Source organism: Heterocephalus glaber, unplaced genomic scaffold (assembly GCF_053883595.1).
Source record: "Heterocephalus glaber isolate CG9 unplaced genomic scaffold, H.glaber_assembly_v1.0 deba00001687, whole genome shotgun sequence".
NCBI classification, from domain to species: Eukaryota; Metazoa; Chordata; class Mammalia; order Rodentia; family Bathyergidae; genus Heterocephalus; species Heterocephalus glaber.
In genome coordinates this window covers 15,664,310-15,685,257 of record NW_028258412.1, presented here as the reverse complement: position 1 = coordinate 15,685,257, position 20,948 = coordinate 15,664,310, and the positions used below count along the sequence as shown (strand labels likewise).

General features: G+C 46.7%; 1 protein-coding gene across 4 annotated transcripts in view; it reads right to left on the bottom strand.

Moving 5' to 3' along the window:
• The window catches only part of Ksr2 (kinase suppressor of ras 2), a 430,849-nt gene that overhangs the window by 100,313 nt on the left and 309,588 nt on the right, over nucleotides 1-20,948 (bottom strand). For all 4 annotated transcript variants that reach the window (XM_087198278.1, XM_004843700.4, XM_087198277.1 and 1 more), the window contains 2 exons: nucleotides 10,625-10,694; nucleotides 7,453-7,536 (listed from right to left, as the gene is read on the bottom strand). In XM_087198278.1, the coding sequence (XP_087054404.1) occupies nucleotides 7,453-7,536; nucleotides 10,625-10,694 (154 nt within the window). The remainder of the gene's footprint in view (nucleotides 1-7,452; nucleotides 7,537-10,624; nucleotides 10,695-20,948) is intronic.

Below are 20,948 nucleotides of genomic sequence, written 5' to 3'. Positions count from 1 at the left end.
GGGCAACTGAAGAAGGAAAAGAGTCTAAGTGAAAAGATCTCACAACACAGCAAAGCTGGGAGCACATCTTCACTAAGTGCAAGTTACCTGGCATGGACAGAACGAAGTGTGAGCAAGTCCAGCCAGCTACTGCAGGCAAGAGACAGGAGTTGTAGAGACAGCACTAAAATGCTGCTGGAATAAACTGGAAAGCTTATAATACTTACCCCAGGCTTCCTAACACTGCTCTTTATCTTACTAGGGAAACAGTCATGGGTCTTACTGCTACAGAAATGGGTAATGGCCTCAGATGAACATATAAATGATTTTAGACAGCTCAGATTGGCCTCTGTTGCTAAGTAACCAATGTAGGACTAACTGAGAGGTTTCTGGGTACTTGGAACTTTTAGTGCTAAGCCCAGGCAAGTCCCAAGCAAGCTAGGATGGAGCTCACCCTGTAAGAGGGACTAGAATACCTACAATCACCCCCTAATTATAAGGTCCATAACTCTATAATACATCTGATAGCCTCATAGTGAGAATCTTATAATTCACTCATAAGTCAATCGCCTGGGGCAAGCAATTGACAGCTGAGAGTCCAAAATGGAATAATGCATACCAGGGTCCATTGGCTGGGAACCAGTGATTATATAAACCTGTGGTTTTCTACCAGGAGCAATTCCGCACCCATCCCCCAGGGAACATCGGCAATGTCTACTGACATTTTTGGTTTTCACAACCAGGGTGGAGATCTGCTGTTGGAATCTAGTGTGTGGAGGCCAGGCATGTTGCTAAAAACCCTACAGGACAGCCCCTCAGCCCCATGCTCGTGTATGTGCACACACAAACACATACCCCAAAGAATTATCTAGCTCCAGATGCCAATAGTGGAAGGCAGAGAAGCCCTGAAACACACCGTTTAACATCTCTTCCAAGAAGCTGTGTGCTTTGGAAAATCCCCAAAGAAAAACGAAGAACAGGAACTATAAGATATGCTCAATTTTCCAGAAATTCCACCTTGCTTTCATCCATGGAAGTGAGTTAGTGGAGATGTTTCTTGTTCTGACTTGAAGGAATCGCTAAGTCTCTAATGTGATAGGAGCACTCACATATCTTAATCATACCAATTAATATATTTATCTCACTGTGCACCAGAGAGGCTTAGAAACTTTCCCCAAATCACACAGTAAGGAAGCAGCAGAGGCAGGACCTGAGCTCAGCTCCCTCTGCCCCAAAGCCAGCATCCTTGATGTTGTTTTACTCTCATAAATTTGATTCCCTAGAAATATATCTCAAGATGGATTTTCTTGCGAGTGATTTACTGAAGGATGCTCCCAGGAGAAATCTGTTCAAATTTTGGGGAGCAGAACAGAAAGTGGGGAGAAGCAAAGCAAGAATGTGAGTTCAGGTGAATCCAGGATCAGTCTGATCCTGCGGGAGCTCTGGGGCCTAAACACACCACAGAGTCTGTCTGTCCCCAGGTGAGGAGGCTGGGACTTTGCACCCTGTGATTTTAGGTAATCACTGCCTCTGAGCCAGGAGACAAGAGGAAGAGGCTTAGTTCCAGCACCTTTGGGTGAAGCATTCTGCCACCCAGAGAATGGTAATCCTGGCCCCAGCACCCCCGTCTCCATGGCCTTGTCCTTGGCAAACAACCTGCTCTCCAGAGGCTCCAGAGCCCGAGACTGCTTGTTCCAGGAGTGGAGCTGGTTGGGCTGTCAGCAAGCCCCTGCCCTACATTGCAGGGCCATCTGGAGCCTCAGGCCACAGCAGCCGGAATTATGGCAATAGCTGGCCAGGGGAGCGGGCCCCGGGACTTCGGCTGTGGAGCAGAATCAACCTCCTCTCCATCCTGGTGTCTGCCTGGTGCAAACAACCGCAGAATCTGCTCAAAGCCTCTGAAATCCTGGTCCAAGCCTGTGCTCAAATCCTTCCCCCACTTCACCTGGCTAAACCCTCTTCCTTCACGATTCAGCTTCAAGAACCTTGGGGGACAGTGCATGATGGATTCCCCCATGTTGGGGTACCCAACAGCACTATCCCAGTGCTAGGATCATCTACCACCTTGTGCTTTGCTTCCTTTAGACCCAAGTTCCTCACCCACTTTTCAGTACAGTCAGGGATTATAAGGGAGGGTTGTTAAACTGCAGGTTTCTAGGTCCTTATCTCCAGAAGCTGGGCCAGGAAATCTGCAGGGGACCCAGGAAGATGGAATTTCCAACTTCTCCCTTGATCCTGAGACAGATGGGGCTCGGGCTGACCTTGAGAACCGATCGTGATTGTGAGCAACTGGAGGACATCAAGCGTGTTTGTTCTACCCCCACACTCACATAGCAGCAGGGTCCTCTCATGGCAGACGCTTATCCAGGGCTGGCTACCTAGCCAGAGCCAAGGCATAATCTCTGAGAAGAGAGAATAGGGTTGCTACAGCGAGCAGAAGACAGTTAAAATGCTGCTTCTGCACTGGTGGTTTGGGGAGCTGTTTCCTCCCCTTCCACACTTTGGCCTGTGTAGGGAAAAAAAAATGCATCTCAACTTAAATTCTCTTTTTCCAGAGCATAAGCTGCTCAAATCACTACTGTATATTTTTTCTGCAAGAAATGCAAAGGCAGAGAGGTACCCAAGGACCTCGACCTCAGCTGTGCAGAAATCCGCGTGAGGACCTGAGGGGGAAGGATGCAGATAGCGCATGATTGAGAGCAGGGAAACCCATCAATATCTCACTGCAAAAGCAAACTTGTGCCAGCTGAATCCACAGTTATCAGACAATACGTGGATTGTGCTGACATCCGACCACTCAGCTCAACTCCGTTCTGTGCTTGTGAACCTAATAGATGAAAATGCCTTGATTTAGATAACTGCAAATTGCTTTCTGAGTCTTAATTTCCTATTAGTTCGTTAATCTCTCTATTCAGAATGCCAACAAGACAGCTGATGATAATTCCGGAGGAAGTGGGCATTAAACTGAAGCAGGAGGGAAGGGGTTAGACATGAAGAAGTGTCTGGCTTCCTGGGTGGAGGGGGCACCCAAAGTTAATTCATCAAGGTAGTAATACTGTCATCTTAATCATTAGTTGAGCATTTATAATGGACCAGGTACTAGGGTGAGCATCTCACTTAACAATGATCTTACTTGTTGTCTTTTTTTTAAAACCAATCTAGCTAAGAAGATATTATTATCCCCATTTTACAGAGGAAGAAACTGAGGTGTAGAAGGGATCACATAACCAGCTGGTGACAGAGCCAGGATTCAAATATGGGCATGCCTGTCCCACAGCCTGCATTCTTCATCACATGCTCTTTTTCACTTATCACATAAGTATTTGTTCCGTGAATTTCCTGGGAAGACGGTGATGAGGAAGACTCAAATCTAGAAAGTAAGGCCAAGGGCCAGAAGAACAGCAGAGCATGGAAAATAATCAGCAAAGCCTGTCCTTTCTTATAAAAACACCTCACATTGTGAAATGTCCAGTTGGACAACAGAGTTTTAAAAATTCCTACTTTCCTCTAATGTTTCTCAAAGTGGGGTCCCAAGACTAGCAGATCAGCATCCCGAGAGCCTGCTGCAAAGGCACATTCTGGGGACCCACCCCAGAGCTACTGGCTCTGAGTTTCTGGGGCGGGGAGCCCAGGAATCTGTGTTTTAGCAAACCCTACAGAGCACTATGGTGCATGTTCAAGCTGGAAACCCATAATGTAAAAGAAAAGCTATGGAAGAGCACTCAAGCGGTGCTTCTTACACTTCCTGCTGACCGGGACCCTGTTAAAATGCCAGTTTGGATTCAGTAGGTCCAGGGTAGTGCCTGAGACTATGCATTTCTAACCACCTCTCAGGATGTGCTCATGCAGCTGTTCTGGGGAGCACCATCCAATCCAATCCTTGTCACTCAGGGGTTTCAGACACTCACCAAACAGCATTGCTCAGATTAAAAAAAAAATCATTCCCTTCTGGGAAGATTCAAATCTATGTCTCTGGGCTGCTTTAGAAAGACAGGAAATGACCTGGACCCCACACTCCTACTTTTCCAGTGTTCTAACTCAGTCAGAAGACCTTCCCTGATCCATTTAATTAAAATTGCAGCCCCTATCCTGGTTCTTCCTATTTCCCTTCTTTGTTTCATTTTTTTCTGCTTAGTATTGACACCATCTGATCACAAGATCTATTTGAGCTAATTTACTTTGTTGACTGTCTCTCTACCTCCCACCCCACCATGCCCCACCAGCGGATAAATTCCACCAGGCCAGGTCTGTTGTCTGTTTTAGTCCCTGTTGCTTTCTTAGCACTTGGAAGAGTTCCTGGTGTAATATTAATATATTACAGTTGAGCAACTCTAGTCAAAAAATCTAAACTCCCAAATGGCCCCAAATCCAAAACTTTCTGAGCGCCAACTGAATATTACTGGTGGAAAATTCCACACCTGACCTCATGTGATGATGGACTATAGTCAAAACGCATATGCACTTAAAACATTGCATGCAGTCATGTACCTTCAGGTTATGTGTGTAAGTGGATACAAAACATAAATAAATTTCATATTTGGACTTGGGTCCCATCTTCAGGATACCTTATCGTTTACATGCAAATATTCCAAAATCACAATAAATCTGAAACCTGAAAACACTTCCTGTTTGAAGCATTTTTCACAAGGATAAGGGATACTCAGCCTGTAGTAGTATAGTTGCACAAGTGAACACGTGGTTCTGCCATTGTTTCTAAGAAGCTGCCTTTCCATTCTTGGTGCCAACTCTAAAATATCACCTGCGGCTGTTCTTTCTGCACACACTTCACTTTCTCTGAAATTCATTTCTCTACAATGTGCTTCCCTCTTCTTAACTCCTTGACCGTCGCGTCTGTGTGTTACTCACTTCTATCCCTCATCCAAACCTATCATCCATAAGTGATCTACAATTTTGTCAGTCTTTGCAAACACATGTCAGTCGCCATCCATCCTCACGTTAATCAGTGTAAACATTGCAGGATTTTATTTACAGGAGAGTAACTTTGAACTCTAACTGCTTTCAGGAACGTATGCTCATAATTATATACTGGAAATAGCTCTAAATTCTGTTGTAGTTGATATAAGTACAATGTTAAGACCCTGAAGCATTCCGGAGCTTTACAGCAGCTGCTTTCACTGCTTGGCTGGGTTTTCTAAGGGCTGAGCAAACGGGTGAGGTTGCTGGTGCAATCCAGTCATGGCTTGATTTGGAACTATGCCTCCTCTATGCCAGGGGCTATTTCTGCACAAGACAGAGTGGAAGGAATATTCTTGGATAAAATATTGTAATCTGGGCTGATGATAGTCCTGGGGTGGGCACTAATATCTTGCCCACTATGCAGATGAGAAAACTAAGCCCAAGACGACAGACCACTTAAGAGCTCAGGCTCACACTGGGAGTTCAGTGACAGAGCTGGGACCCAAACTCCAGCTCTGGCTGCTTCCAAACTGGTGCTCCTGACAGCCCACCCCAGCCTCCCCTCCCCACCCTGGGCAGCCCACCTGCTCTTGCTCATTACTTCTAGAACAGAGAGCACCAGGGCCAAGACTGCCCTGAGGTCCGCCTCCAGTGCTGCAAATTGAAACGGCTTGGGAAATGTTCAGCCTTGCTGACTCCTGGCTGCATCCCTGCCACCTAATTACTTGACTTCAAAGTCTCCACGCAGCAGGTGTAAGGATGTGAAAGCTGCCATTTCCCCCCCAGAGAGATGAGACAGGTCTCCCTGGCCCATGTACAGGGGCAGTCAGACAGCAGGTGAGGCAGACCCGAGGGCCTGGCCTTGTGTCTCCTGGAGTCAGGAAAACCAGGGGACCCTGGAGAACCTGGCTCCATCGGGGACCATGGTGGGATGGCAGCATCACCGTGCTAACCCACGGTAATCACTGGTCCCTCTCCCCCACCACCATGGAGCTTAAGGCTCCTTAGGGGTTGGAACCAATTAACCCTAACAACTCCAGGAGGGATGGGAGCTCAGCCTTAGCTTCATTACTCAGGTGAGACTGGGGTTGAATGGGGGGCTCCCCCCTGCTGCTACCCCCACATCCATCACAAGGCAGAGATGTGAGGAGGCCTGAGGAGTCCCAAATGAGAGCTCTCTGCCTGGGCTAGGCAGGAAGATCAAGGCTAGAGGGGAAAGAGGGATTCCTAGAATCTTTTTATTAACGCATGTTAGTAATGATGATTAATGAGCTTTATATATGCATTTAACATACTTGAATCATTTCACCTGTTCCCCTCCTTTGCCTTCCCTCTCCCTTCACCTTCCTTGTTCCCCTCCCCTCCTCTACTAGTCTCCCTTCTACTTTCATGATATCTGTTTTTTTAAAAACTATTCCACATATGAGAGAAAACATGTGATATTCAAATGTTCTAAACTGAGTAGCTCCTACAAAGCAAACATGCACATTCTATTGTACCCATGTAGCTTTGACATACTGTTGAATGTTGTTGGCTCTTTTATAGGAATTGGACTTGAGGGGTTATTTAATACATGTTTACAGAAGGGGAAAGAGAGGCCAGACAGAAAGGCATTGGTAACTCTTCACAGAGGACTGAACTCGGAGCCAGGGACTGTGCTGTGTACCCAGTGTGTTGCTTTCTTGAATGCTCACTGCACCTGAGGCAGATACGATTAATATTCTTTCCACACAGATGAAAATACCAGGGGCAGAGACGTGAGGTAACTTGTCCAAGGTCACACAGCTACCAACTGTGACATCTTATTCGTAGTTTCTCCTGCATCTCTCCCTCCTTTCTGCTATCTGTGGCCTGGGATAGGCATATAGAGGCAGTACAGGCTTCCCATCAGAGCTCAATGCCAAGATAAAATCACAGAAAATGAATATAAGAGGAGTTTGGTGTCTGGGTTCAAGCCCCGGCTGCTACTTCCTAGCTGTGACCTTCTTTGCTGAGACTTAGCTTTCATATCTGTAAAATGGGGGAAATTATAACACTCCTTAAGAGATGCTGTGAGAAGAGAGAATAGATGAGAAAAGACTGCAAACTTTTAACTCAGGGATCAGAAGCCACAGGCCAAAGTGAGCCTGCAGCCTGTTTTCAATTAATTGGTCTGTTTCTGTATTATCTATGCCTGCTTTTCAGCTACAGGGGGCAGAGTTGAGTAGCTGCAACAGCGACCCTTTGGTTTACAAAATTTAAAATATTTACTACCTGGTCAGCTAGAGAAAAAGTCACCTAGCCCTGATCTCCCACGCTATAAAAATGTGAGCCCCAGCGAATAGCATTATGCACTTTTACCATCTTCCATCAGCTCTGGTTCTTACTCAAAATTGCTCTTCGTGGCCCCCGACACAAAAACAGAGGTTCATTTAGGACCTGTTTCTAAAATGCAAAGCAAAAAGATCTCCCATGAGTCAACAACTTAAATGTGCATGAGCTATGGCAGAGCCTCCCTGTATGGCTCTAGTTGAAATCAGGCTCTGCAACAAGTCACTTTGAGATGCAGCCACTTACTTGCAGTTTTTACACTTGAGGCCAAAAAGCATCCCTTTCCCACACACTGTGCATGTTTGAGACATCCAGTACTTGGTGGAAAACCTGCAGAAAAGAGATAGGAAATATTCAGGATTAAGGTAATAGCAACTGACCCATCTCCAGGAGGGTGCGCCATTTAGAGAGGGAGTATTGCCCTGGATTGTCCTGTGTTGCCCTGGATTCTAGTCTTGCTTCTTTCAAGATAGATGACCTAGTCAAGTTGCATAAACCACAAGGATCCTCAGTCTCCTTGTCTGTAAAGTAGGAGGAATAATAGCATTTACCTCATATGTTGTTGGGAGGATTAAACAAGCCCATGCAAGTTAAAATCTTCACACAAGCCTGGCACATAGTAAGTGCTCAATGAATTGGCAAAGACTATATTACTATCTTGAACATTCATAACAGTCACTTGTTCATTGGACATATATTTCCTAGTGGCCTACAATGTGCCACGTTCTGTTATGGGACAGAGCAATTGATAGGGCTGGCACTGCCATCAGAGAGCCACAAAGTCAGATGGGGTCTCCCACTTGAGCCATTCCCCATCACTCCTAGGCATGTCACCTGTCACCTGTCACCTGAGGAGCTTCAATAGGGATCCCTCCTTCCCAAAGAGCCGAGACTCCAAACCTAAATAGCAGAGAACCAAACTTCAGGAGCAGAGAAAAGTCCCCCAAAGTGAAAGCCTTTTCTGACCATGAGCTCATCTCCCTCCCAAACCACCCCAACTTGCTGCCAGTATAAGGGTTTTGGGGGTCTCCCACATATAGCTATCACCAGCGTGAGTAGACGTACATTAGATTAACTCCCTGGGTGCCCTCCCCTGTGTTGCTGAGTGATTTTTTTCTCCTGAGACAGGAGGCAGCAGCAGGGCTGGGCCCAAGAAAAGTATTGAAGGTTGCCAGGTCACAGTTAATTTTAATTTTCAATTTGTGCCACCATCCGCAGGAGTTGTATCAAATCTCCACTGCTTTGAGGTGTCAAAAGGGAAATCGGAAGTGCTTACATAACTTGGAGACTGAGCATTTTGAGGGGAAGTCTGGCTCCCTCTGCTGTGCCATCTTGCCAGATCTGGGTCAGTCCCTCTCCAAACAGAATGAGCCACAGCTCAAAGCCTCCATAGCTAAGCAAATAGCAATATTCTGAGCAGAGATGCTGGTTGCCAAAAAAAGCTCCCTCTCTGGTTTTAGATCTGGGGGTTGCTTAATCCCCTCTGGATCCCCTCGGCAGGGTCAGCAAGGTTAGCAGGGTGTGTTCTGCAGGATGTGTAGCCCTGGGGGATGGTGAAGGGGCATGGGTTTCACCCCCAGCCCGCAGCACAGCAGCAGAGGGCAGATGGGCGTGCTGGTGGCAGTTTTTCCTCCTTTCCAGCCCTCTTCGATCCTCAGGGTCAACTCTCCTTCTTCCCTGGCTCTGGCTGATGTGACTGATACAAGGAATGAGATTTTAATTTCATTTTTTTGCCAAGGCTGGGTGAGTCTGGCATTGAGCCCGGAGAGGAACACAGGGCAGGACTGAAGAGTAACAGGTCATCCCGAGTCCTGGCTCCTCCAGCAAGATGGTCAGGTTGTTTCCCTCCTCTCGGCACCCGCCTCTGAAGCTAAGAAGCCACCAGGTGCCAGTGTTAGGGTGAGAAAGCCTGGGGATGGGACTTATGCACAGGGTAGTGCTGAGCCAAGGGCACTGCCCACCCAGCAATACAGCTGAACCAGGAGCTTGGTAAATCCAAGGGAAGAACTAAACTAGGGGTGTGGCTAATCCAGGTAGGCGGCTGAGCCAGGTGTGCGCAACTCAAGGGTGGAGAAGAGATGGGGGTGTGGCTGAAACATAGGTGTGGCCAATCAGAGGAGGAGCTGATCTAGGGGCGGGACCAACCCAGGGTTGCCCCCAAATCAGCAGCATGGCTTACCTAGGGTTGGAGAAGAATCAGGGTGCAGGAAGGAAGTAAACAGCCCAAAAAGGCCCGCGTCTTTGATACCTGTCTCTCTGTAGCTGACATCCTGACCACTGATGTGTCTATGGCACAGTTTTTACTGCTTCCTTCAACGTTTTCTCATTAGAGTTTTAATACCTTTCCTGTCAACATCCTTCTTTCAAAAGCTGTTGACAAGATGCCACCGGGGAGAGCACTCATTCCCGCCTTGCCCTGGGCTGTGGCTTGTGCCGCCCCTGGCATTCCTCCCCTGTCACCCTGCCCCTCTGGTACTGTCATGATCTGTTAAGTGCCCCGCTCCTAGCCAGCCAGCTGCCCCAGCACCCAGGGCTTGCCTCTTGCTCAGTGCTGTAACCTGGGCACAGAAACCCTGCAAATCCCAGAGAAAAGAATCCATGAATGACTGAGCCAGCCCTCAGCCAGTTCACAGGGCCCCAGGGCACAGAATACTCGCTGAGAGCAAGGCACAAAATGAGGAGGAAAATTAGTTTCTAGGGCCATTGCTTAATCTTCCAGAGCCTTGGTTTCCTTATCTGTCAAAGAGGCAGGGGCATCCGCACTTAACCACACTGAGCTGGTGGGAATGTGAGGGGACTGAGGCGAAGTGTGGAAGTCAAATGAGAAACATTAAAGAACTTCTCACAGAGATGAGCCGTTGAGCCAAAGCCCCTTCCTAACAAGGGCAGGTATAATCCTAGGGAAAGTGTCCTATTTCTCCAGGGGGAGGGGGGCTGTGGACTGATCCACACCTCTGCAGAGAACAAGCACCACTGAATGTAGCCTGCTGTCTTGTTTTGTGGGTGAGAAGCCCCCAAATTAGGACATAAAGCACTTAACAATGATGCCCTTTACTGAGTGCTTATTATGTGTGGGCTCTAAGTACTTTACATATATTAGTTCATTTAATCTGCACAACTACCTTATAGGTAGGCAGAATTATCTGATTAAAAAATGGAGCCTTGGAGAGGTTAGGTAACTTCCTCAAGGTTGCAAAGCTTTCCTACCTAGGATGGAAAACATGGGTCAGTCTGATTCCAAATCCCTGGCTTTTAACTACTATGTGCTATTCGATAAGGCAAGGTTTAGAAGATAGAGATGTCTTGTCTTGGTCCCCCAGCTGCCACTTTGACGTTTGGCTGGCAGAGGAGAGAGACTCACAGTGATATAGAGCTGGGCTGGGGCGAAGGCAGTCGAACACACAGGAATCCAGCCTACCTGTGCTTGATGGAGTTGCCGAGGTCTCTGCGAGGGATCTGTGGGGACCAGCGCGGCACTGACAGTGTGTCTGCAGAGAAAGAAGAGCAGAGGAGCTTGTTACCCAATGGCTCAGAGGCTGGACAGGCTGGAAGGAAAGGGGAGGCTTGCTATTCTCAGGAAGGACACCAATTGTTTTTTGCTAAGCCAAGTCAAATAGAACAATCGTTTAGGTTGTCACTTCAACTCACCCAAGGTCCCCTAGGCAGGGCAGGCAGGAGAGGCCTTCAAAGAAACCAGCTGTGAAAAGATTAAAGAATTGGGCATCCCTTCCATTTTACATAGCACTTAACATGTGCTAGGCATGTGCTGAGCGACTCACATGACTTAGCTGGCTATATCCTTTAAAAACAACCTCAAGTATAGGGACTGCCAAGTTCCCCACCATACAGATGAGGAAACCGAGGTGTGAACAGGGAAAGTCACGTACTTGAGGTCATATAGCTCATAGGCTACACAGAGCTGTGAATCCGAGCTTGAGGGACTTTAGACCCTGTGCTCTTGTGTGCAAAGTCATAACGTGGTGGGTTCCAAATGCCTGCTGTGCTGCTGGTATTGTACCACTCTTCCAGTTTTCACCATGCCTCAGTACAACCCATGAAGTCATTTAGCTAATATTTCTAAAGCTGACTCCATGTTTTTGCTTAAATACATTTGTTTTAAGATCAACGTCTATATGGGAATCCATATCATTTTCTGTATATTGTACATTTTTAGAATGTCCAACTATATGCCACCTGGTCATGCTAGAATAAGCAGATGGATGGGTGGATAGATGGATGGATTAACACATACATGAGTGGATGGATGGATAGGTGGGTGGGTATATGGATGGATGGATGGATGGATGTATAGGTGGTATGAATGTATAAGTGAATTTATGAATGGATAGGTGAGTGGGTTAGGAGGGTGGCTATATGGATGGATAGATGGATAGGTGGGTGGATGGATGGATAGTTGAGTATATGGATGGATAGGTAGGTGGGTTAGGTGAATGGATGGTAGGATGGATGAATGGATAGGTGGGTGGATCGATGGCTAAATAGGAATAGACAAAGAAACAATAAGACACGCAGACTTCAGCCAAGATGACTGTCCTTGTCTGGCCTTCTTTTCATGCTTCAGGCTAAATCTCAGCCAACTACATGGCCACTCCCTCACTGCTCAGCCCTCACCCCACTCCACTGCCCAGCCGTCCACATCAGCCTCCCCACAGACCTCGCTGGCCAGCAGAGGTGTGAAACAACAGCAGAAATGAACTAGTGCTGCCAGCGCCATCTCCACCAGACAGGGCGAGAGGAAGCAAGTGGCTGACCCACACGCCAGCTCTCATTTCTCAGGCCAGATGGATGGAGGCAGCTCCTGCTTTCAGGGCTGCAGGTGCACGCCTCATTTTTCGCAGCAATTGTTATGGAGTGGTGCTCTAGTCCAGGCGTCGAGCATGTCAGAACTGATCAGGGAGCCTTTAACCCCAGCCCACACACTCCTCTCTTCTGTCAATGACACTGTCGGCTGCCATCGGAAAGCTGTTTTCAGAAACCCCAATTCTGCTCTTGTAAAGTGGGACCCTTCCAGGGAGAGCTAATACTTTTTGAAGCCCAAAAGGGCAGAGAAAACTCAAGAAAGAGACAGCGTGATCTGCCAGTGAGAGTTATAGCCTGTGGAATTTCCTCTAGTTTAACTAAAAACTGGATGTCATCAAGCCCAAAGCCCATTTGACTGCTTGGTTCACTTTCTGAGGCCAATGAAAAAGACAAGAAAGAAAAATGAATAAAAATGTTAAAGAGCATTTTTCCCCATTCCTACCTCCTTTGAGGGCTGAAATCAGATGCAAGAGGAAAGATACTGCCTGTTAATTGCTACAGGTTCTGTTGGAGAGGAAGGGGTGGCCTCCTCATGAGCAATCTACAAAGTCAGGAGCGACACATGGGCCACAAGTAGTGGGTGATTAGAGAGTTGTGTTGAGAAGGGTTCCGAGGCTCGATTGGAAAGAGCACTGAGATTGACTAGCAATGTCTGCCATGAGTGAAGAACAAGGTCATACCAGTAGGTTGGTACTTGCCACCTCTGCAAATGTAAGAACCACACCTCCATCTTCCCATTACTACTTTGTAGCATGTGTCTGGAGCAGAGTAAGTATTTAATACGTGTTTGCTGAGTCCAAGATTATTATAACAGAAATACTCAGTTTATTGATCACTTGGTATGTGCTAGGCATTATGCTGTGCATTTTAATCCTGGAAGCTATGTCTCTGTGTGACTGATGCTATCAGTATTCTGGTTGTACAATGGAAGACAAAGGAGCTCAGTGAGGGGCAGTGACCTCTGACAACCAGGCACCAACAGAATCTCAAGAAGCAACTGCAATTATTCCAAAGTCTTCGGGGAACCACTACACCAGTGTTATTAACCACTAGAGCTTTTACCCTACAGGAGACATTTGGCAGTGTCTGGAGGCATTTTGTGGGGGGAGGGGAGAGTGTTGAGGCCAAGGACACTGTTCAACATCCTATAAGACTCAGAACAGAACCCCCCCACCCCATACAACAAGGAAGTCACTGGCCCCAAATGTCAATAGCTTCAAGGTTGAGAAATCTGATAGAAATGTTTCCCTTTTTCTCTAGCTAACTCCTTCCTGACCTGCATCACCATCCCCTCCACCTAGAAAGAAAAAAGAACTTTTAAAAAGTTTAAAACCCCACCTGGAGCTCCTGAGGCTCAAGTGAGCAGAGAACAAACACTCTTTATTACAAGCACATCTCACTGTTAGATTCATATCCTAGTTATCCTATTACTCTCAATTACATCACCTTCTTAAAAAAAGTAGATATAATTAAGTTTGGTAATTTGGTTTCATTTCCCAATATCTGGATGAAGTGGTGAATTCTGCCAATTACACGAAGTGGCTGGAGCATCATTAGTCTAAGGCTGTAACAACCTTTGGACTGCTTCCTATGTGGGTGTATAGTCTTGAACCTGGAGATCCTCTCTTTACTTTCTTTGTTTGGATTTCATTAAACTTGCCAATGCAAGTCTTAGAGCAAAGGAAAACTGTTGAAATGGAAGGGGGAAAAATCTATGGGAATGGAGGCCTTATCATAACAGAGAAGGCAAATAACACTTACAGCAATTAAACCGATACAGAAACTTCTGTTTAACAATCAAAGCAGCTATTAAGATGTCTCTGTAGCTGCACAAAAGCTTCTTTTCTACTCTAATTTTCTGATAACAAGTCATGCAGACACGGAGGCAGAAATGTGCACATCCCTGCTGCCTTCAGTATCGGGGTAAAATAATAGACATTTCTTCTTGGATATTTTCATTTCTAGTGCATGGAAAGAGAAAGAGTTGGAAGGAAGGAAGCTTCTCCTCCTTTTTCAAGGGTCTGGCTATTGATAGTGTCTCAGAAAGACCTCTGGCCTGGGCCTGGTGGTGCAGGTTTGTAATCCTAGCTACTTGGGAGACTAAGGCAAGAGGATTTCAAATGCAAGGGCAGCCTGAGCAACTTAGTGAGACCCCATCTATAAATAAATAAATAAATAAGTATTTAGCTCAGCACACCCAGGGTTCAATCCTCAGTATCAGGGTGGGGACCTCTAAATGGAAGAAAGAAGAGAAACCAGGAGCCCTGGCCTTTGAAACCACCCTGGAAGTCAGGGAGATAATTAGAAGGCCTAAAAGAAGAAACCAATATTAATAAAGCATCCATATTATGTACAATTTTATAACAAAAAACTTGGTGAGTCTGAAATTGGGTTAACAGATGAATTACACATGGGAAAAATATATAAGTGTGTAACAAGGACATCAGATAAAACTGGGTGATGAGAAAGCAAAAGAAGAGGAGGAAAATTGGAAATAGGAAAAATAATAACAGATCTTTCTTTTGTTGAGTATTACCATGTTCCAAGCACTATTAGAAACTGTGCTCTTTGTACACGATTCCATTGAATTTGTAGATGGCATATACCCTCTCATTTAATCCAAATACAATAGTGTATGTACACAGGTAGTGTATCAGCCACTATCATTAACCCTATTTCACCAAAAGGAAATCTAGCCAGGTGTGGTAGTGCAAGCCTATAACCCCAGCACTTGGGAGGCTGAGGCAGGGGGATCACTGGGAGTTCAAGGCCACCACGGGCTACATAGTGAGTTCAAGGCCAGCCTGAACTATATAGTGAGTCCTTGTCTAAAAAAAACAAAAAAGGAAATCTAGATGTTATACTCTTTGTCCAAGGCAAATAAAGGCGGTAACTGGGATTTTTAACTCAGGTGATATAGCTGGGGCTCAATAAATAACAGTCAATTTCATTCCCATTTCACAGATGGGAATATTGAGGCTTAGAAACAATAAGCAATTGACTCTAGCTAATCAGTGACTGAGTTGGGATTTAACACATAGACAGGAAGAAGCTGAATGTTTCTAGTCCTACATCCTCATCCATCCATCCTAAACTGTCAAGGCCTCCTCCTTCTGTCTGGGAAGAATGCAGGAAAGGATGAATTCCATCCCTTTTAAACTTGGCCTCCAGAAGCTGGGAAAGGCAAGAACATACATTCTCCCCTAAAGATTCAGAAGGAACTAGCTCTACTCACACCTTGATTTAGGTTGTGTGAGACCCACTTTGGACTTCCGACCTCCAGGACTATAAGATAATACACTCATAGAGTGTTAATCCACTAAGGTTGTGGCCATTTGATACAGCAGCTGTATAGAATGCATGGGGCACCTGTCTTGTGCTAGGCATGGCTTTAGAAACGGGAGAAATAGAGATCAGTGTTATATAATAAAGTTTTCTGAGCTCAGAGATAGTGGGACAGTAGTGGGGAAATCAGAAGGTAAATGAGTAGACAAATAAGAGTCTTTTAGGAAAATGAAAGGTTGTTTTAAGGCAACAGGAAACTTGACCATGAAGTTGGAACAAAGGCAGGATGCTGTGCTGGGCCTTATGAATTTAAGAGTGCCCTCTGGTGGCTAAGAGAAGTCTAGCCCACCAGGCAGTGATGCAAAATGGGAAGGGGTCCCTACATCCCCAGCCCCCATCCTCAGTCTGCTGCATCCAGCCTTGACCCTTCCAAGGTCACTCCATCTCCCAGCCCAGACCTTTTCCAGATGACTGTCATGGTCCTACCTCCAGCCTCCCATAAAAAAATCAGAGTTTCTGGGCCGGGGATTTAGCTCAGTGGTTTCGCCACCTGCTGCACAAGTGCAAGAACCCGAGTTTGATCCCCAGTACAAAAAAAAAAAAATCAGAGTTTCCAGGCAGATTAAGACCTCGTAGCATGTAACATTATTAACATTTGTGTAGCACCTAATGGCAGGACTTGATTATCTTATTTCATTCAATTTCCATAACTTCACCTCAGACAGTAAAGCTGGGGGCTGAGCCAGGACAATCAAGCACCAGAGCTCATACTTGGAAATACTGCAAAAACAAGGGAAGTTCTCGACGGTCTTTAAACTTCTAGCCTAGGGACATGATCATCTGAGCAAAAACTTAGCTGCATTCAAATCAGTCTGCAAATTCTTTGGGCCAAAAGATACCTAAAACTAATAAAACGTAGACCAATAAATTTTTCTTTTGGGGCCACAGGCCAGTCACCAGCTAAAATCCCACTGGTTTATCCAAGGTGCCAACCAACCTTTGACTAAAGCCTTTCAAGATATTATTCACATAACAGGGAATAACTCTATTTGCTTTAATAACTAACTCAAATATATCAGATCTAAAAGTACTTTAATCATGGGCCGATTCTAAAGGTTACAGCTCCATGGTACTCCAGGGATGAATTGAGTTTCTCTGTGGATGTGGACATAACTTTCTCCCGGAGACAAGTACAACCCACTTCCCAAGACCCAGACATCAGCACCTGAGGTTACTGAAGGCCATGGAGCCTTCCAGCGAACTATTTGGCACTGGCGAGTGTGTCAGCCAGGGTGGACTTTGGAGCCATGCCATGGAGAAAGAAGTAAGGCAGAGGGGCTGATGGGGATTCTACGGCAAGAAAGGACACAGTTTCTCACTCCAGACAGAGGAGATCATATATGGGGATTTCAGGAGAGATTTTTGGGGGTCCCCTTGGCACTGAGGCAAAACAAAGGGCTATGGCAAAGGGACAGGAGCACTGCAGAAATGAGGTCAGATCAACTGGTGTACACATTGGGTTTAGGCTAGAGACATATCAATGAGCATGGTCCTCCTGTGGGGACAGAGCAGCATAGCTTATGTGTGAATGGGGACAACTTCCTGTACACCAGCTTGTTCAGAGCAATGCAGGAAAGAGAGCACAGAACTTTGAATCGGGGAAGATCTGTGACAAAATGGGCCCCACTACTTAAAAGCCTGGGGACTTTTACTTATCTGAGTCTCAGCTTGGTCTCCTACAAAATAGGAATCATTGTATCTCCCCATCAGATTGCTTGGAGGACTGTGAGTGGTGATATATAATTAGAGCAGTGCTCAGTGGAAGGCCTGATGTATTATTGTTATTATTGTTTTTGTCATTGTCATCATTAGTCTGCCTCTAGAATTAACATGCTGGTTAGAATATGAGAAAGCTCTCCATGGACTATGATTTAAGGCAGAGGTTGGAAAAACTTGACCCTCGGGTCAAATCCAGCCAATCACCTGGTTCTGTAAATAAAGAATGACATACCATTTATGGCTGCTTTCTCCCTATAATAGCAGAGTGGAGCAAGTGTGACAGAGACAACATGGTCCACAAGGACTAAAATAATTGTTACCTGGCCCTTTAAAGAAAAAGAATGTCAATCCCTGATTTAGAAGTGTGCAACTTATTTCCTTGGCAGATCTGCAGAAAGGTTTTTTTCCCTTGGAGCCAGAAGACCTGGGTTCAAGATCGTCTTCTGCCCTTTACCTGGTGGGAATCTTTGGACAAATGGCCTGCAATCTCCAAGCCAAATTCTATTTGGCTTCATGGTGTTGCCCCGATGCTCAGTTAATCCTAGCACCCCATGAGGTGTGTTGCTTTGAACCCTATTTTACAGAAGAGAGCTTCTAGGCACCTTCTAGAGGACCTATAAGGCCAGCCAAGATACTGACCCAAGCCCTTATCCTTCCTACCCCTTCCTGTCTCCTGGGAGAATCATCCACGAGGAGCCAGGGCCTTTATGAGCAACTGCTGAAATCCATGGAATTCAGGGGACAGAGGAAAAAGACAGTTACTGTCTCCTCTCACAGCTTCTGTCTGTGTTCATTAATATGATCTTCTAGTTGTTACTTTTTCAAAGGAGAGAGAAGACCTTGAGAATGTGAGTTACAGCTGGAGGGGGTGATGGTCCAGGTCAGGGGGGATGGAGGCCATGCCCTGCTGGGAGTGTCTCCAGGTGGAAGCCTATCTCGAAAGGGCAGGTGAGCAGTGAGGGCACTGAGCAAACGGTAATGAGCAGATGCTAGGTAGGAGGAAGAGACAGGAAAGTGCAGAGGGCATAAGGGGAAGACATCCCAGGGAGCCATAATCCAGACTCTCCGTCACCTGTTCCATCTGGCCCCCGCCCTGGTCAACTGGCCTACCACCGACCTGGCTCCCACTCAGTTAAAAGATAAGAAATTCAGAAGCTACAGAGACACCTTGAAGATCTAGTGGAGAATGTGGCCGTATTTATCCTAATAGCCCCCTTCAGAATCACCGTTCCCCTTTAAAAAGACCGTTACCACCTGGCTGCTGAGTCCTGGCAGTCCAGCTGGGATCCCCTGGATTCACCATGAGTCAAGTGCATGGACTCTGAGAGCATCGTTCCCTCTCCCAGGGAGGAATGTGAATCTTGGAGCCCTTGCCCGTGATTTCTCTCTGCCCCCTCAGATGGCCTCAATTAAATCCCATTGCCGGTGGAGAAAGAGAAGGTGGAAGAGGCATTTAATTACATTTTATCATGTGCTCACTGCCGCATCTAGTGAAGTGTATTAAGGATTTTTAACCTCATCACTAAACAGCAGCAGTCCTGGGTGCTACGGGAACAATTATCCTCCTCATGGAGACGATTGATGGTGGATTTAAAGTGTCAACAGTAGGACAGGTGTGCGTAGGAAGGGTTGGCTGCTGGGGCTGGGGAAGTGAAAGAAAAATGAAATCCTGGGCAGCTCATTCCACGAGACACCACCTCAGAGTGGGCAGTGCCCATGAATTGCCAATGGTCCCTCGGATCTCAAGATGAGGTCCATCAACCTACTTTCCTCCCCCTCCTCCTGTCCCTGCCCAGAACTTTCCCTCTGATGTTCTTTGCTGTCATTTTATTGCTATGGTCTGAAAATTTGAGAGGAATGTCCTGAAATGTCAAACTCATTTTATATAAGAAGATAATAAAATTAAAACACACAAGAAGGTACAACAGTGCATGGCTCCTTGGGAGGCTGAGGCAGGAGGATCACAAGTTTGAGCCTCACCTGGGTGACTTCATGAGATCCTGTCTCAGTATAATAGAAGGGCTTGGATGCAGCTCAGTGGTACAGTGCCTCTGGGTTCAATCCCCAGCGCCACAGGAAAAGAAGGGAGGGAGGGGAGAGAAGGAAGAAAGGAAGGGAGAGAGAGTGAAACATAATGCAGAAGGAATGTTATGCTGCTGGGCCCACCTTGGTTTGTTAGAGGGGAGCTTGCTAAATAAATTATTAATAAGCAGACGACATGTGGTTCTTGGGGGAAGGGACATGAAATAGAATCCCAACGGGAGGTACAATTTCAGTGGTGCGCGGTACTGTGACAGAGGTCTCTCTGTTCCAGAGGATGGGTCTAAACTTTGTCCCAAAGACCTCCATCACAGTGTCCTAACAACTTCAGTGACCAAACAGTGAAGGAGGAAGAACATGCCAATCCCAAGCCAAGGAGAAAGAAATGCCACCATACATCTGAGTGGACAGGAGGACGGGCTAAGGGCCATAACTAGGCTTCAAATCCAGGTCCCAGCCCCTACTTGGCCCTGTCTGAGTTACCAGTCATGACAGGGGTCTGCTGCCTTACAGACCCCACCTTTGAGGATGCTGTGCTCTCCATCTAGAACATTCTTCTGCCCCCTTCTCCCTGCCTTACTCATGCCAACTGTTCCTCCAGGATCTGCCTCCTCCAGGAAGCCCACACTGAATACAGAGGGTGCTGCGCCTGCCACCACCTTCCACAGCATCTGGTGCTCACACGTGGCCCCAAGCCGCTCTTCTTGTTACATGCATGGAGAGCCTGGGCCTATACATCTATTCTCTCCCCAACCACCCTTGACCACGAGCTCTGGAGAGCAGGAGTGGCCAATCCATCATCTTTATGTGTCTAGTGTCTCAGGCAGAGTTTGGCTCCGAGCTGAGACATGAAGGGTTTTCCTTGCTAACTGTAGCAAAATCAGGCCAGCAAACCAACCTCCGAATGGACACTGTGGTCCTGCATGCCTTGCAGGGCTTGGGTGAGTCCAGGTCCTAAGAAACCAGGGGCCCACCCTGCCATGATCACTACCCATACTCCAGCCCCAGGCTGCAGGCTGGGCCCTGGGCTGGGGGCTCAGCTAGGGTGTCCGGCCAAACAAACCCCTGCTCCAGACTACAGCCTGTGCCCTCCTCTCCCAAACCTTCACCACTGCCTGTCCCTGCAAGGCCCCAGTTTTCCTACACCCCAGATCAGGACCCCTGGACCCTCTTCTGCCCCTCCTGATTCTCACCTCTAATGACCATCACCATCCAGTGCCTCCCAAGAGCACTATAACTCATGTCCCTTTACACATTTGTTCCTCCCAGGAACCCTATGAAGAGTTCTGTGTTGATCCCATTTCACAGGTGAAGACACTGAGGGTCTAAGAATTGGCAGAGTAGTCAAAAGAATGGACGTAGCAACCAGGGATATTGAACTGGTTCTGCCACCAACAGGGAAAGAAACCATGTTGAAGCATGGTCACAGTGATACTAACCAGACCGGTGCTTAAGTAAGGTTCCCCAAACTGTCAGCACATGGAAACCACCTGGCGCCTGTGGCAGCCCCAACTTCACGGTGATTTAATTCAGAGGTCAGCAAACTATAAACAGTTTTTACTGGATCGTGATCATGCCTATTTTCCTATGGCGGCAGAAGTAAGCAGTCATGACAGAGGCCATATGGCCCATAAGGCCTAAAATAATTACTACCTGGCCCTTTAATAAAAATGGTGCAGGCTGCTGACTTAATTGTGAAATCTCCAGGTAGCTGGAAGGCACAAACTGGTTTTGGGTACCATTAGACCACTGACTCTTCATAACAACTGTTCCATTCCCTCCTGTATCCTTGGCAATGAGCTCAGTGATGGGCATAG